Below are 18,340 nucleotides of genomic sequence, written 5' to 3' on the forward strand. Positions count from 1 at the left end.
ATTAGTTCTTTTTTAAAATTCTATTACTTTTGGTTGTGCTGGGTCTTTGTTGCTTTGCTTGGGCTTTCTCCGGTTACAGTGAGTAGGAGCTACTCCTTGTTGTGGTGCTTGGGCTGTTGACTGCGGTGGTCCTGTTGTTGCAGAGCACAGGTTCTAGGCACACCGGCTTCAGTAGTTGCGGTGCACGAGCTTAGTTGCTCTGTAGCGAGTGGAATCTTCCCGGACAAGGAATCGAACCTATGTCCCCTGCATTGGCAGACAGATTCCTATCCACTGTGCCACCAGGGAAGTCCTTTCATTAGTTCTTTAGAATAAATTCCTAGAAGTATTAATAGAATCCCTGGGCCTACTGGGTGTTAAGAACACAGTCATTACCATGTACACCAACAAAGCCAAAACGCTAGCCAGAAGATTTCTCATAGTATGTGAGAGAACAGTTTTTCCAAATCCTTGCAGCCCTCAGTATGATTATTTCATTATCAATGATATTAACTTAATAGTAATAGCAACTAATATTCACAGACTATTGCTGCATGGCAAGCACACACTACTTGCTGTGTGGCTGAACTCTTCACAGTCATTTTCTTATTAATCCTCATAACAGTGTTATGAGGCAGATATTACTGTTTTTATGGTTTGACGGAGAAAAAAACAGAGATCTAAATCTCCCATTGGATTATGTAATGTTATTTAACAAGTTATCAGACATATGCTATGTGAACACTTTCTCCCATTCTATAGGTTTTCCTTTTCACTCTTTGAAGCACACAAGTTTTTAATTTTGAGGAAGTTGAATTTGTTTTTCCTTTAGTGACTTGTGCTTTAGTTGTTACTTGTCAGAAACCATTGCCTAATCCAAAATTATGAAGATTAAGGTCAGAGGTCTTACATTACAACATTGGGTCTTGTGTCCAGGTCCTCATGAACTCTGATGTGTGTGCTTACTTTTTTATTTGTATAGTATTTATACTCAATCAGAAATTTATACAATTTTTATGAAAACTCCATGAGATATGGAAGATATATTCTTTGCATGCTTGTGTGCTATGTCTCTTCAGTCATGTCCAACTCTTTGCAGCCCTATGAACTTTAGCCTGCCAGGCTCCTCTGTCCATGTGATTCTCCAGGCAAGAATGTTGGAGAAGGTTGCCATTCCCTTTTTCAGGGGATCTTCCTGACCCAGGGATCAAACCTGAATCTCCTGTGGCTCCTCTATCACAGGCAGATTCTTTACCATTGAGCTACCATGGAAGCCCATACTCTTACTTTACCTCTCATCATATATAGATTATGCTATCATAATAAAATATGATAATAATGATCCTAATAATTAGATGTAATAAAATCATTTGGGGCTTCCCTGGTAGCTCAGATGGTAAAGCATCTGCCTGCAGTGCGGGAGACCTGGATTTGATTCCTGGGTCGGGAGATCCCCTGGAGAAGGAAATGGCATTCCACTCCAGCACTCTTATTTAAAACCTGATAATTTTCTGTTTTTTATGTTAGAGTTACTGCTTGAAATAGTTGTAGAAATTAAGAGATAAAAATCTCCTCCATCCATTTTTGTTAACTTCTTTTTGAGATGTAATTTACATTAAATTTCATTCTTTTAATGTGTATAGTTCATTGTATATTCACAAGTTTATACAAGTATCAGTACTATCTAATTCTAAAACATTTCCTCACCCTCAAAGAAATCCTGTTCCCGCCAGTGTTCACCCCAGTCCTCCCTGCCCCAGTCCCTGGCAGCCACTAATCCACTTTCTGTTTCCATAGATTTGCCTGTTCAAGGGATTTCTTATAAATGGAATCAAACAACACGTGGTCTTTTGTGACAGCCTTCTTTCATTTAATATAATGTTTCCAAGGTTCATCAATGTTGTAGTACCTATCAGTACTTCATTCCTTTTTATGGCTGAATAATGTTCTATTGTGAAAGTATACACCACATTTTGTTTATCCATTCATTAGCTGTTGGACACTTAGATTGTTTCCACTTTTTGACTGTCATGAGTAATACTTCTCTGAACATTCATGTACAGGTTTTTGGGTGAACATATGTTTTCAGTTCTCCTGTTTTGTACCTAGGAATGAAATTGTGGATATGGCAACTCCATGTTTAACTTTTTGAGGAACTGTCATGCTATTTTGCTGCCAAACTGTGCAATTGTGCATTCCAATCAGCAGTGTATGAGGGTTTCAATTTCTCTACACCCTTGTCAGTGCTTGATATTATTTGTCTTATTGGTATTGTTTGTCTTACTGATTATTGAACACCATACTAGTAGGGATGAAGTGGTGTCTTATTTGAACTTTTCTAATTACGAATGAATGGTATTGGTGATCTTTTCATATGATTATTGGTCATTTATATATTTCTTTGGTGGAATGTCTATTTAAATCCATTATCCATTTTAATTGGATATTTGCTTTTCTATTATTGAGCTATGTTTTTTTAATATATTTTGCATGCTAGACCCTTATCAGATTTGTAATTTGAAAACATTTTCCCAATTCTGTTAGCTATCTTTTTACTTTTATGATGGTATCCTTTGAAGCACATCAGTTTTAAAATTTGACGATATTGGTTTGTTTTTTGGTTTTCGTGCTTGAGGTATCATATCTAAGAGATGTTGCCTAATCTGAGATTATGTAGATTTACCTCTCTATTTTCTTCTTAAAGTTTTATGGTTTAGCTCTTTGACTTGGATTTCTCTGACCCATCTTAATACATGTGGTCTGACTTGGGGGTCCCACTGCATTCTTTTGCATATGCAAATTCAGTTGTCCCAGCACCATTTGTGGGATAAAGTTATTCTTTCCCACTGAATTGCTTGGTATCTTTGTTGAAAATCAGTGGACCATGAATGTATGGGTTTATTTCTGGACTCTCAAGTCTACCACACAATCTTGATTACCATAGCTTTGTAGTAACTTTTCTACTCATTATTCCATTTTTCTTGATTCATGTCAGAGATTCTTGTGTGTGTATGTATACACACACACACACACACACACACACACAAATGTTGAATTAAGAAATTGTCGCTCTAGTGTGCTGAGATTGAGCTAGGTATGTTAGCACACAATTATCAACAAAAGCAGGAAATATATTGGGTCATGTATTGTTCAGAAAGATTTATAGTGGTCTTTCTTTCCAAGTTTCATTAGGGCAAGTGAATACTTCAGAGATGTGTCAAGGGGTACAAAACTTAACATTTAAGTCTACTCCTTGAAGTATGTGAACATTTGTAATTAAGGTAAAGAAAAGTATTAGAAAGCTAACAATGTGCAATGAGAATTAGCCAGTAAACTGAGAAGTGGAGTCAGAAAACCTGCATTAAAATTCCGATTCCTGCGTTATTAGCTTAGTGACTTGCAGCAAATCATTTAATTTGCTTGATTTTAAACCTTATTCATTCATACATTTATTGTTGCGTTTTGTGACTTCCAAAAAGAGATATAATTTGTGGAGTCCTATCTTATAGACCGGAGAAGGCAATGGCAACCCACTCCAGTACTCTTGCCTGGAAAATCCCATGGATGGAGGAGCCTGGTAGGCTGCAGTCCATGGGGTCACTAAGAGTCGGGATCTTAGAGACTGTGTTAGTTGCTCAGTTATGTCTGATTCTTTGCAGTCCCATGAACCCCATGTAGCTCACCCCCATGGAACCCATGTAGCCTGCCAGGCTCCTCTATCCATGGAATTTTCTAGCCAGGAATACTGGAGTGGGTTGCCATTGCCTTCTCCAGGGTATCTTCCTGACCCAAGGATCGAACCCAGGTCTCCTGTATCGCAGGTAGCTTCTTTACTGTCTGAGCCACCAGGGAAGCTCGGAGTCATATAAGCATGGATGATTATCTTTGTTCTGGACCTGTATTCTAATTAATGCCATCTTAGAGTATGTTATTTGGGGTTTTTTTTGGCAGCCACATCACTTTTGATTTATTCTTCTTTCCTTTTGCCGAGTGCTCTCAGTTCACTTAATAATACTCTATTTTGTTTTTAAAGGCCATGCTGTCTTTGAACCCATGGAAGTGTTGTGTAGGTCAAGACTGAGATATGGCTTTGCAACAAGCCTAGAGAAGCTTCCTTCTGAGGGTCTTGAATATTAATGAACGTACAGTCATCCCTCAGTGTCTGCAGGGGGTGGGTTCCAGGAACCCTGTGAATATCAAAATCCACAGATGCTCAAGTCCCTTATATAAAATGGTATAATATTTGCATATAACCTATGCACGTCCTTCCACATGTTTTAAATAATCCCTAGATTACTTATAATACCTAGTGCAATGTAAATGCTATGTAAATACCGTATAAATGCTATGTAAATAATTGCCAGTACATGGCAGTTTCAAGATATTGCTTTGTGAAACTTTCTGGAACTTTTTTCCCCTGAATATTTTCAATCTGCAGTTGGTTGCATCTGTGGATGTGGAACCTGTGGATACGGAGGGCCAACTATACTTGAGGGACCCAAGTTTTTTGACTTCTGGGACAGAAGTCTTGGGTGTCTGTTTCTCTCTGTGGGTCTCCCCTTTCCCTCTATTTTCCTAGCTGTGCCTTTTCCTCTACTTTTTTTTTTTTTTTTTTTGCTTCATAGCTTCTGTTTATAGTTTTGGCCTCCTCGAGTATATTTAGGCTTCTGTAATATTACATAATCTCGCTGTGCCCCACCTGTCCTTCAGGGCTTCTTTATCCAAGTCTTTTCAGTTTCTCCTCCCAATGTGATCTTAGTTTCTCAAACTGCATTCCTGAATGAGACTGTGATTATTCGAGCATCCCTTGGCACATCAGGCAGTTCACTGGCTAGTAGCCACTTGATGGGTCAGGAGCCTATTTCTAACCACCAACCTGAGGCTGGTCAGTCCGCATCAGAGGGGCCCACACTTCTGCAGGACTCTGGGAGAGAGTGTGTTTTATTTATGCCTGTGAGTTTGACAGGTACAAAGATTGACAGTATGAACTGTGATTTATATTGGAAGTATAAACGCATATGAGGCTTTCCTGGTAGTGCTAGTGGTTAAAAAAAAAAAAAAAAACACCCATCTGCCAGTGAAGGAGACGCAAGAGACATGTGTTCGACCCCTGGGTTGGGAAGATCCCCTGGAGGAGGGAATGGCAACCCACTCCAGTATTCTTGCCTAGAGAATCCTGTGGACAGAAGAGTCTGGCAGGTTATAGTCTATTGACTAGTGTCATAAAGAGTCGGACTCTACTGAAGGAACTTAGCATGTATGCATGCATAAACTTATATGAAATATGCAATATGGCTGTGTTTTGATTTGGCATGGTTGTATGTATTTTGGTGGGAATTCAGATTGTTTGGGTGGTCGATCCCTGGGTCAGGAAGAACCCCCGGAGAAAGGAATAACTTCCCACTCCAGTCTTCTTCCCTGGAGAATCCCATGGACAAGAGAAGCCTGGTGGCTTATAGTCCATGGGGTTGCAAAGAGTTAGACACAACTGAGCGACTAACACTTTCACTTTTCACTTCAGATTTGTTTAACTTAATACATAAATGTGAGTTTTTATGGACATTCAAGCAGCAGTGTTCAGCTGGAAATGCAGACCCAGTAGTCAGAGTAGCTGTTAGAATAATTTGAATATTATCTGTGTAAAGGTTTGAACCCTGAACCTCTATGATAAACCTGAGTAAGGAAGTATAGGAAGAGGGGAGAGACTGAGAACAACTCAAGACTGAAATATAGAGAAGAGAGAAAAGCAGCTTTACAGGAGAGATCAACAAGCAACCCATTTGCTTAACATATTATTTTAAAAGAGGCAGAGAAATGAATCCAAAATGTTTTAAAATGACTGGAATTTTGAATATAATTTTGGGCTTATCATCTTAACTCTTTGACTTTATTCCTACCCCAACCCCGCTCCTTGCAGGTAGAAGAAGAAATCCAGACTCTGTCTCAAGTGTTAGCAGCAAAAGAGAAGCACCTAGCGGAGATCAAGCGGAAACTTGGGATCAATTCACTACAGGAACTAAAACAGAACATTGCCAAAGGGTGGCAAGATGTGACAGCTACATCTGCGTATGTGCCCTTGACCCTCCCTTTTTCTAGAGAATGTAGAGGACACTTTGCTCTTTTTGTCTGGAAGCGGGGAGGGGTGGAAAGGGACTGAGGAGGTTTCTGCAGCTTTTGTCTATACTGTGCGGGGCAACCTTCCCCACCATGCCTGTTCTCAAGTGTATCTGAGTCTTCTCCAACTGTTCTTTTGGACTGTTCTGGGGTATAGCGAGAAAACCAGCCTCCTATGTGAGTTGAAGAAATAAAATCTCAGCTCTTAAAATGTTATATACTGACTTACCAGATATATACATGAGTCACTTGGTCCTCAGAATAACCCAGTAGAGTGGGTAGTGAGATAGCCGTAGATAAGGAAACAGGATCAGATCAGTGTTGAGGTCACAAATCTCTCAATGTCTGGAGGCACTGTTTGAACTAAGATCTGGCCAAGTGCAGAGCCAGTCTTTTTATTTTTTTTTAACCCTGCTTTATACACAGCATGAGACTCTCTCAGGTCACCATCTCTGATGTGTGCCAATAGCAGGGGACCACCCCTTAATCTTCTGGTCTTTTTTGATCACACGGTTTTGGTACAGCATTATCAAGATGCAGCTCCATTTCCTGAGTCTCCAAAAGGTGTTCTCTATGCAGTCCCGTCTGCTGAGCTGGTGACCAGCACCAGCGAGGCTGACTGCTTCCTAATGTGGCAGTACGGGGGTACCCACCCGCTTTCTCCATATAAGTAGGCAGCGGAAGAACATGCAGGATGCCATTCCTTGTATCATCTTAAACATTTTCTCTTTTTCTCTTTTTTGGTATTTGATCTTGACAAGGTAAGTAAAAATGCCTGAACATCCCTTTCTACAATGTGGGCTTAACCTCTTTGGGATAAGAACCATATTCTTTTGTCTGGTTTATTTTTTCCCTTCACTAATCCCTGAGTAGATGGGAGGAGGGGGTGGTAAATTTTCTGCTTTTGGGCTACAGCAAATATCCCCCTTGAGTCATTTGAAGTGTTGTACCTTTTATGTACCCTGTTGAGAAGGCACCAGTTCTTATTTGGTAACTCTACATATAGGGAGAACTGAAAAATCTCTTTATGCTGCCCCAAATTGATTTGGGTGATAAAAAGTACTCCTGGATCCCACCTTACTTCTGGTCCCTTTTTAGAAAATAAAGTTGTGAAAGAAATGTGAGGAATTTGATTTCATTTTTGTTTTGTTTAGCTTAAGTGAAAAAGGAAAAAAAAATCAGAGATATAGTTTCATTTAACCTCTGGCCCATTTTGATCTTGGCTTCATAACTGTTTTTAACTCTTACCCAGATTTCTTCAGCCTTGCCTTTATGGGCCTTTCTGGCTGTTCTAGGGTGCTGCAAAAGGTTGTGTTTGAAATGGTGGTTAAGTAAAAGATGATGTGATGATGTTGACTTGGCAGTCATGAAGAATTTTGGATATTCTATTTTTTTTTTTTTCTTGAGAGTTGTCCAAAAGGTGGTGATCACTGAACTCTGCATAATGGATATTAGAAAGATTATTGTTCAATCGCTAAGTCGTGTCCGACTCTTTGCAACCCCATGGACTGCAGCACGCCAGGCTTCCCTGTGTTTCACTGTCTCCCAGAGTTTGCTGCTGCATAGGGTCACAAAGAGTCAGGCACAGTTGAAGCAACTTAGCACACACACGTGTGTCCATTGAGTCGGTGATGCCATCTAACCATCTCATCCTCTGTCACCACATAATGGATATTGGAAAGGTTAGCTTACTTTCTTTGCTCTGTTCTTTTATAATTTAATATAGGTACAAGAAGACCTCTGAAACCTTATCTCAGGCCGGACAGAAGGCTTCAGCTGCTTTTTCGTCTGTTGGCTCTGTCATCACCAAAAAGCTGGAAGATGTAAAGTACGTCCTCATTTTTCCTTGCTTAATTAAGATGAGGCAGATTAAAATCTGTTATCGTGGTTGCATTTCTTTCCTGCCTGGTACTGGCTGATGTTGGACTCCCCCTGTTTGAGTGAGGAAGAGCCCTCCTTCAAACCAGGACCTGAAATGCATCCCTAAATCCTTCTAGGCATAGCCTTCAAACTGATTGTCTTATGAATACATTTAAAGTTGTTGAAAAATTCTGGTTGTGAACTTTCCTCCTTTTAGCCCTTCTTGATCACACGGGGTAAGTATGTGGCTGCAGACCTATGGTTGTAAGTGGAGCCTTGTGTCTGGTGGGGATAAGTCTGGGAGCACTGAGTCCTGCCTTTACTTCCAGGTGGTACATCTTTAGCCCATGGTGTGCTTGGCACATACTCATTTGTGTACTGCTTTGTACCATCTATGTTCATGCCCAGGCCAAAATCTTGTTTTGAGCTATTTATTTTGCATTTTATTTTCAATGTGTCTGCAGAATTTTCCTGGTCATTTTGATAAAACCGCTTCAGAGTGCTTTTGTGTCCATCAGTAACCTCATGCCACCCACCATGTGGATTAAAATAGTGCTGAAAATGACAAATGTGGATTAAATTGGCTGTGCTTCTGTTGGCATGCAAGATTTATGTGTTTTGTTTTTTTTAAACCCTTCAGATTGCATGACCTTGTGTTTTCTTTTTGTGGGGAAAGTAGATTTTACAACCAGAATTTTGTTGGTTGAATAAGTTTGGTTAATTGGTCTTATACTTGTACCAAAAATACCCAATGATTTGCTCATTGTATTTGGACTATTATCATTTCAACACAACGTAATAAACACAGCTCTCTTAAACCCTCTTGACCATTATATATACTTCTCTTAGGTAAGCTCTTTTCTTTCTGTGCTAACTCCCGATTGTGTAGCCTCTTAGAATTCAGTTAAAACTTTACACAGCTCTTAAAAAGTAGGTTATTTAATTGTTTTAGATTTACCAGAACTTCCTTTCTTTTTTAATGCTTACTCTGGCTTCTTGCAGATTGCAAGCCTTTTCACATTCCTTTAGGTAAGGAGAGTGTAAACCATCGCTGCAGCCCAGCTCTCGTCTAAGACAAGTGTGCTTAGGCTATGATGCCACATTGGATGGTCGTGTTTGTCCACTACATAATCTTGCATTTCGGAATATCTTTTCTCTGGTGCATTCCTATTTTCAAGGGAGGGTTTCTTGTATACCATGGGTGATGGATACATTAAAAGGAGAATAATTTGACATGTGATTCAAGGGATATGGAAATGATTTTGACATTTTACTTTCTTTTTGTGTATGTGTGTGTTTGGTAAAAAAAGAATCAGCTTTACCATGGCATGCAGAATTCCTCCCTTTTCATGTCTGACTTTGTTTGTTTGTTTTTGATGCTGTAATTTCTTTGGTGCCTATGTCAGGATGCTGGAATCCCCCTTCACCTGGCTCCCATTATGCAGCTGTAATAGACAGCATATGTACCGTCTCACAATGTTAGTCTTTTCTCTTTCCAGGTTACTGTGACATTTTTTTTTAATTATGGTAAAATATGCCTAAGATGATATACCATGATTCAGCATGTTTTAGTACTTGTTTTGTTAGCCTCTAGTGTTTACTATTTTATTAGTTCTTTACATGAGTTGTATTCTGTAACTCTGCACACAAGGATATTTCATAGCTGCAAAAGGAGAAATAAAGTGTATTAGGCCAAAAAAGAAAGCATGTTAAAAAGATGTCAGTCCAAACCTTCCCTTCTGGAAGGAATCTTTGTGATATTGAGCAAACCTCTCCTCTCCCTCCCATACAGACTCTCTGATTATCCAATTAGTAGTTAGAGAAAATGAAGGTGGAAGGTCCTTTGAGTATAAGTAGGAAAGTTAACACACTAGTCTCTCTCTGTTCCTATTAACGTGAATTGTCTTCTCAAGCAGTCACTTGCTGTGGCTAGCATTGTGCCTTCTTAAGTAATCAAATAGATGCTTATAACTGAGGCTTTCTCTCACTTATCTCTGAAAGAGTAAGTCAGGGAGATAAACAAACTCTGAGTGTTAAACTATTTGCGGTTAGAATTATGCTTTAAAAAAACCCCAAGAAATCAGTGATAGGAGTCAATTCTATATCTTTGGTGTTCAACTGAAAATGGCCTAAGTGCTTTAGGAAACTATTAAGAGAATTTTATCTAACGTTAAGGGGTTGTGTGGGGATTTGTTCACTCACATAATCCATTCTGCTAACATTAAGGTGTACACCGTTGATGGATCCAAAGGGTATAACCTATACCAGACACAGTTCTTATTAAGAAAGAGCTTAAAATCTTTGAGTGCATGGAATGGGAGAAGGGAGGTGGGGCCCAGGAATGAGTTACGAATGGAAGAGCCCTGGGACTTCCCTGGTGGTCCAGTGGGTTAGACCCTGCATTCCCAGGGCACAGCTTCAGCTCCTGGCTGGAGAACTAAAATCCCTCATGCTGTGTTGTGCGGCCTTATTATTACCGTTTTATTTACTTGGCTGCCTTGGGTCTTGGTTGCAGCCCTTGGTATCATCATTGTTTCATGCAGGCTCAGTTGTTGTGGCACTCGGGTTTCATTGCTCTGGGGCATGTGGAATCTTAATTCCCTGACTGGGGATCGAACCCATGTCCTCTGCATTGCAAGCTGGATTCTTAACCAGTGTCCAGCAGGGAACTAAGATCCCTCATGGTGTGTGGTGTGGCCTCAGAAGAATGGAAGAGCCTGTTCATACTTAAGTATAAAGCAATACTAGGTATAATGTAAACAAAAATAATAAAACTATGTAAGTGCTGTTTGAAGAAGGATTTCATCAGTTCATACCACCATTTTTTCTGTATACTTTGGAGAAGATTAAGCAAATGTACCTAAGTAGTTGGGCTGCTGTCTATGGGGTCGCACAGAGTCGGACACGACTGATGCGACTTAGCAGCAGCAGCAGCATGGCTCAGTATGTGCTGTCTTATTAATTCACTGGAAATAATATGAGTTTGGTGGCTGTTTTCTTGCTGCTTACACAGTCACTTTTTTTCCTTTCATTAAAAAAATTCGATTAAGATCATACTCTGTCTAACATTTTCAGTCTAGTTATTAATGAATAATGTATTCTTTGTGTATCAATATATTATGTATCAGTGCAGGTCCTGGTTAAAGTTAGGCTTCATATGACAACTTGGAAGTGGGAGATATAAGAGAGCTACATTTTGGAATTATTTCTTACAGGTTAAAAGTTGAGTAAAGCCCTTAGTTGTTGGCATCTGGTTTCAGGACCTAATAAAGCTCAGGTTCTTGATGTTTCATCTCAGAAAGAATCCAGTGAGAGACAAAGTGATAAATAATAAGTAGGTTTATTTAGAGAAGAACACATTCCACAGACAGTGTGGGACATTGCGGAGGGTGATGGAGAGGCTCTATACAGTCAGCAAAAACAAGACCAGGAGCACACTGTGGCTCAGATCATGGACTCCTTATTGCCAAATTCAGATTTAAATTGAACAAAGTAGGGAAAGCCACTAGAGCATTCAGGTATGATCTAAATCAAATCCCTTATGATTATACAGTGAAAGTGACAAACAGATTCAAGGGATTAGATCTGATAGACAGAGTGCCTGAAGAACTATGGATGAAGGTTCATGACATTGTACAGCACACAGTGATCAAGACCATCTCCAAGAAAAAGAAATGCTAAAAGGCAAAATGGTTGAGGAGGTCTTACAAATAGCTGAGAAAAGAAGAGAAGCTAAAGGCAAAGGAGAAAAGGAAAGATATACCCATTTGAATGCAGAGTTCCAAAGAATAGCAAGGAGAGGTAAGAAAACCTTCCTCAGTGATCAATGCAAAGAAATAGGAGGAAGATAATAGAATGGGAAAGACTAGAGATCTCTTCAAGAAAGTTCAAGATACCAAGGGAACATTTCATGCAAAGATGAGTACAATAAAGGACAGAAATGGTATGGACCTAACAGGAGCAGAAGATATCAAGATGAGGTGGCAAGAATACACAGAAGAACTGTACAAAAAAGATCTTCACGACCAAGATAATCACGATGGTGTGATCACTGACCTAGAGCCAGACATCCTGGAATGTGAAGTCAAGTGGGCCTTAGAAAGCATCACTATGAACAAAGCTAGTGGAGGTGATGGAATTCCAGTTGAGCTATTCCAAATCCTGAAAGATGATGCTGTGAAAGTGCTGCACTTAATATACCAGCAAATTTGGAAAACTCAGCAGTGGCCACAGGACTGGAAAAGGTCAGTTTTCATTCTAGTCCCAAAGAAAGGCAATGCCAAAGAATGCTCATATTACCGCACAATTACACTTATCTCACATGTTAGCAAAGTAGTGCTCAAAATTCTCTAGCCAGGCTTCAACAGTATGTGAACCGTGAACTTCCTGATGTTCAAGCTGGTTTTAGAAAAGGCAGAGGAACCAGAGATCAAATTGCCAACATCTGCTGGATCATGGAAAAAGCAAGAGCGTTCCAGAAAAACATCTATTTCTGTTTCATTGACTACACCAAAGCCTTTGACTGTGTGGATCACAAAAAACCGGAAAATTCTTCAAGAGATGGGGCTACCAGACCACCTAACCTGCCTCTTGAGAAATCTGTATGCAGGCCAAGAAGCAACAGTTAGAACCAGACATGGTACAACAGACTGGTTCCAAATAGGGAAAGGAGTACATCAAGGCTGCATATTGTCACCCTGCTTTGCAGAGTACATTATGAAAAATGCTGGACTGGATGTAGTACAAGCTGGAATCAAGATTGCCAGGAAAAATATCAATAACCTCTGTTACGCAGATGATACCACCCTTATGGCAGAAAGTGAAGAAGAACTAAAGAGCCTCTTGATGAAAAGTGAAAGAGGAGAGTGGAAAAATTGGCTTAAAACTCAACATTCAGAAAACTAAGATCAAGGCATCCAGTCCAATCACTTCATGGCAAATAGATAGGAAAACGATGGAAACAGTGACGACTATTTTTTTGGCTCCAAAATCACTGAAGATGGTGACTGCAGCCATGCAATTAAAAGACAAATGCTCCTTGGAAGAAAAGCTATGACCAACATAAAATATTTAAAAGCAGAGACATTACTTTGCCGACAGAAGTCTGTCTAGTCAAGGCTATGGTTTTTCCAATGTTCATGTATGGATGTAAGAGTAGGACCATAAAGAAAACTGAGCACTGAAGAATTGATGCTTTTGAACTGTGGTGTTGGGGAAGACTCTTGAGAGTCCCTTGGACTGCAAGGAGATCCAACCAGTTCATCCTAAAGGAAATCAGTCCTGAATATTCATTGGAAGGACTGATGCTGAAGCTGAAACTCCAGTCATTTGGCCACCTGATGCAAAGTGCTGACTCATTTGAAAAGACCCTGATTCTGGGAAAGATTGAAGGCGAGACGACAAGGGGACGACAGAGGATGAGGTGACAGGATGGCGTCACTGACTTGATGGACATGAGTTTGAGCAAGCTCTGGGAGTTGGTGATGGACAGGGAAGCCTGCCGTGCTGTGGTCCATGGGATCGCAAAGAGTCGGAAAAGACTCAGTGCCTGAACTGAAATCAACTTTTCAATTGAGTTAATTTCACTTTAGAAAATCATTTCTCGATCAAGGTGTCCTGATTGTAATCTGATTTATATATAATAGAAAATATATGAAAACATATAATAGGAATTTATGAAACATATATATTAGAGAACATGTATAAAAAAATCTACATCTTTTTAGGTGAGTGAGTCTCAGAGGCAAATACTGACCACATGCCCCCCGAACTGTACAAGAAGAGGAGCGTGGGCAGCAGGCTGAGGGTTTCCATCTGAGCAGCATGGCCTTTCCTCTCGTGGAGGTGGATGCAGGGGCCCCTTTTTGCCAGTGCTTGCAGTAGTTGGGTAATCCTGTTGACTACCCTTTGTTCCAAGTTCATGCTAAACCAGAAGACTTGGGGCGAGGATTTCAGTCTCTGGTGGAATTGTGGGCATTTTGCTGACTTGCATTGTTAGAGCCAGCAACAGTTTTGATTGTACTATTAATACATTATCAGTTAATAAGTTAGCACTTGAGGTGTAGATATTGTCTATGCCTTGGGTGGGTGAGTAAGGAAGAGGAAGAGGAGACGAGGGATGGGGAGAAGGAGAGAGAGGGAAAGAAAGGGAGAGAAGAAAGGAGGAAGAGAGACAGCGACAGAGAGACACAGCGAGAGATGTCTGTTTTTGGCAACCTCACAATTAGGGGTCAGCAGCAGGCCAGAGGAGCCCTCTGAGGACAGACGTCTTGTCCCAGGTGGGTGTTCACAGTCACTCCTCTGCTGTTGGCTTGTTTTCTGCATGCACATGGTAAACATGGACTTGTGCCTTTACTTTTGTTGAGAGAAACTTTAAAGGAGTGTTTTCATTTCACTGGGTGCAGGTGTTTAATTGATGTTCATGTTATTAAGAGCATGCTCTAACAATTCAGCAGCCTCATTAGACAAATATTTCTGATATGTTCAGGAGGATTTGCCTTTCTCTTCAAAAGAACCTTCTCCTTTTGGCCTCTGTTTTAAAAATTGGTTTGGGGTTCATTCAGGTTATTCCAGATGATTCCATTTTGCTGAAAATTTCTACCACTTAATAAGAAATGATCTCTTTTGTTATAATAGGGTACCTTTTGATATGAATTTGTAAAGGTTTTTAAAAAAATTTATTTGGCTGTGCAAGATGTTAGTTGTGGCCTGTGGGGTCTAGTTCCCTGACCAGGTATTGAACGTGGGCCTCCTGCATTGGGAGCGTAGCATCTTAACCACTGGACCACCAAGGAAGTTCCAGAATTTGAAAAACTTTTATGCACTTTCCTATCTTTCATGCTCATACATCCTAATTTCGGTTGCTGCAGTTATTTATTCATTCGTTCTTTAATTCAAAAGTATTTATAGAATGACAGCTTTGTGCCAGGCACTGTCCTGGACTGTAGGGTTTGAGTTACCAGCCAAAATAATAGCTGGGTGAAATTTGAAGGCTTTAAAGGATATAATCTTAGATAAGCATTAACCTGTATTTCAGTTTAAGTCATCTGTAGGGACGTCCCTAGTGGTCCAGTGGAAAAGAATCTGCCTGGCAATGCAGGGCACACACGTTCACTTCAGGGTTGAGGAGCTAAGAGCCCACACGCCATGGGTCAGTTAAGCCTGCACACCACAACTAGAGAGTCCGTGGGATCCTACAAAAGATCCTGAATGATGCAAGGGAGATCTCGTGTGTAATAACTAAGACCCAACACAGCCAAATACATGAATAAGTAAAAAATAAAGTCATCTGTAATAATAATATAATGGTAAACAGTTATAGTAGGTACTGTTAGCTTTTTGATTTTTCAGATGAGGAAAACTGAGCCACAGAAAGGTTAAGTGACTTCCCCATGGTCACACAGCCATCTGGCTGAAGGCCAGGACTTGAACCCAGGCACACACAAGTTCAGGAGCCTGTGGTCCCCTCTGCCTTGTTCTGTCTCCCCAGGGCAACGATAGCTTAAGACTTCGACCCTCCAGCCACTGTCTGGCAGTTACTTTGGTTCATCACCTGTGATCAAGAGATTATTTTGAGGGCAAAAGGGAATAACAATACATGGATGGCTCTTAAAAGCATGCTCGGCACACAGTATGCTTTGAAACATGTTGACCAGCCTCTCTTCTTTCTCTGGCTGCCATTTGCTACATTCTTCCTTCTTCTTTTCCCTCTACTCCTCCCCCTTTAATATTATTAGGGATGAAAAGTTCAAACAGCCATGTAAGAAACAACAAACATTTAAAAAGTCAATTCAGCTTTTTAAAAGAATAACTTCCAAAGTAAGAGCAAATATTAGATTGTAAAATACTTAGTGTGTCTGAGTGAGAGTCAGGTTGTCCTCTTTGATTTTTTTCCTTTAGTGTTTTGAGGAATCCAGATTTACATTCCTGCTTTGATTGTAGGTTACTGTCTTTGAGGGTTGAAATCCAGTTGGAAAAACTTGCAACAAAATTTGCTTTATGCTGCTGCTGCTGCTGCTGCTAAGTTGCTTCAGTCGTGTCCGACTCTGTGCGACCCCATAGACGGCAGCCCACCAGGCTCCCCCGTCCCTGGGATTCTCCAGGCAAGAACACTGGAGTGGGTTGCCATTTCCTTCTCCAATGCATGAAACTGAAAAGTGAGAGTGAAGTCACTCAGTTGTGTCCGACTCTTCACGACCCCATGGACTGCAGCCTACCAGGCTCCTCCGTCCATGGGATTTTCCAGGCAAAAGTACTGGAGTGGGGTGCCATTGCCTTCTCCGAATTTGCTTTATAGATGCTAGCTAATCTTCCCAATATATTAAGATATATTAGAGATAGTTCTGGTCCAGGAGCAATGTGGCTTTTTGCTTTTGAAGTTTTCCATATTATATTTGAACATCAGTGAAATTGGAGGTGATATGTAAGTTGAAGAGAATTGAAACTTTGTGTAACCTTGCATGCTGCTGCTGCTAAGTTGCTTCAGTCATGTCTGACTCTGTGCGACCCCATAGACGGCAGCCCACCAGGCTTCCCCATCCCTGGGATTCTCCAGGCAAGAACACTGGAGTGGGTTGCCATTTCCTTCTCCAATGCATGAAAGTGAAAAGTGAAAGTGAAGTCGCTCAATCGAGTCCAACTCTGTGTGACTCTCTGCAGCCTACCAGGCTCCTCCGTCCATGGGATTTTCTAGGCAAGAGTACTGGAGTGGGGTGCCATTGCCTTCTCCGAACCTTGCATAGGGAAGCTAAAAATGCAAAGACAGCTGACCGATTGTTAGATTACACACTAGCCACCGATAAAATAGAATTTGATCTGAATATGGGTTGTAGAGATGTTCAGGTAGAGAAGCCTTGGTTGGACTTGAAATTAATATGCACTCCTTGTTCTTGCTGCTGTAATGGCTACTTCAAAAATGGCGACACCTTGACTTTGTATTACTCTGATATCAATCTCTGTTCTTTTTAATCTTGTGAAAAGTAACACATACAGAAATTCAACTGTGTTTATCACAAAATGAACACCTTAGTGTTAATTACTTCCTTGCTTTTTGTTACACATTCACACTTACACATATTTAGTGAGTGCATCCTTCATGGTACTCAAATGTTTAAATTCTTTATCTGCTATAGCTGCTGATTGAAGTGCAATACCAGCAAGAGTGACTTTGTCATTATCCCATAAAGGAACCTAAAGTCCTCTACAGGAGATGCTATACTATTTCTTAGTATTCTCAAAGAGATCGTTTTTAACATTCTTTAAGTCATATCACAAACATCTTTGGCATCTGCTAGGCACTTAATATGGAGTGCCTCTCATTTCTCTCAGTACTTTTCTATGATAATGTTGTAAAAACAAAATATTTTTTAAAAGTTATCTGTATTTCCAACATTATTGAGTTTTCTCCTAACTGTTTACCCTGTTGGTCAGTTTCCCCTGTCCCCCTAATGTCCCCTCTCAATGATGCTCCACCGCCATCCTTCTCTTACCTAATCCAGGGAGGACCCCTTGATGAGTCATGCATAGCTCCCCACTGCTTTCCTGTTTTAATTCTTCATCCCCTGAAAATTCCAGGTGACATTTACAATTCAGTTTTTCAACTTTTATGATCAGGACTTGTTTCTTATGGAGTATAATCCTGAATTGACTTCTGCCCTGGATGTTAACTTCATAGTCAATTTGATGCGTCTAGAATTAACTCGCTTTTATGATTTTTCTCCTCACTCTGCCTTTGCCCTAGTTCCTTTAAACTAACTTGTCTCCTGGTTTAAAGGGGCACAGAACACACCAGATGACCACTGGAGGAAATGATCTTTTATGTAGATGCTTAGGGACAATGACCAGAATTAACTGTCCATTTCTGAATTTGTACTTACTTCATTCACCCATTTTCTCATTTTGTTGATACTATGGAATTCACTGTGTGAGTCCTGTGGACAAACAACTTATCACTGGCTTAGCTATTATGTACTTTCTTTTGCCAGAATTTATTTCTGCCAAAATGTTCTAGTGAAGAGTCTTTTGGTTAAGTGGAATAGAAGACTGACTTTGCTCACCTAAAAAGGGAAAGGCGTTGCACAGAATGAAGGTTGTTTTGTAATTCAAGACAAGGAAAGGAAGCAAGCCCAGCCCCATCCAGATTAGTCCTGCAGATTGGAAAGCTGTTAGAAGTCAAGGTAGCTTCTAGAGCCCAAAGAAACCAAGAAACTCCTTTCTGTCACACTTGAGCCCTCTTTTCTTCATGGTCATCTCTCCTTCCTTTCCTCTTCCTCTCTGCTCATATGCAAATCTTTCTTTGGGAATTGGCTTCCTCTGTACTCTTACAACTTTTACCTGTTCCCCAAAAATATCTTCCTCAACATCAAAGCCTCCATGAGTTTTTAGCTCA

The 18,340-nt window shown here is 40.4% G+C and overlaps 1 protein-coding gene across 1 annotated transcript in view; it reads left to right on the top strand.

Moving 5' to 3' along the window:
* TPD52 (tumor protein D52) overlaps nucleotides 1-18,340 on the top strand; it is a 131,041-nt gene that overhangs the window by 103,194 nt on the left and 9,507 nt on the right. The window contains exons 3-4 of the mRNA XM_070382210.1: nucleotides 5,897-6,045; nucleotides 7,820-7,921. Coding sequence (XP_070238311.1) covers nucleotides 5,897-6,045; nucleotides 7,820-7,921 — 251 coding nt within the window. The remainder of the gene's footprint in view (nucleotides 1-5,896; nucleotides 6,046-7,819; nucleotides 7,922-18,340) is intronic.

This window comes from Bos mutus, chromosome 14 (assembly GCF_027580195.1).
Source record: "Bos mutus isolate GX-2022 chromosome 14, NWIPB_WYAK_1.1, whole genome shotgun sequence".
In the NCBI taxonomy this organism is placed as follows: Eukaryota; Metazoa; Chordata; class Mammalia; order Artiodactyla; family Bovidae; genus Bos; species Bos mutus.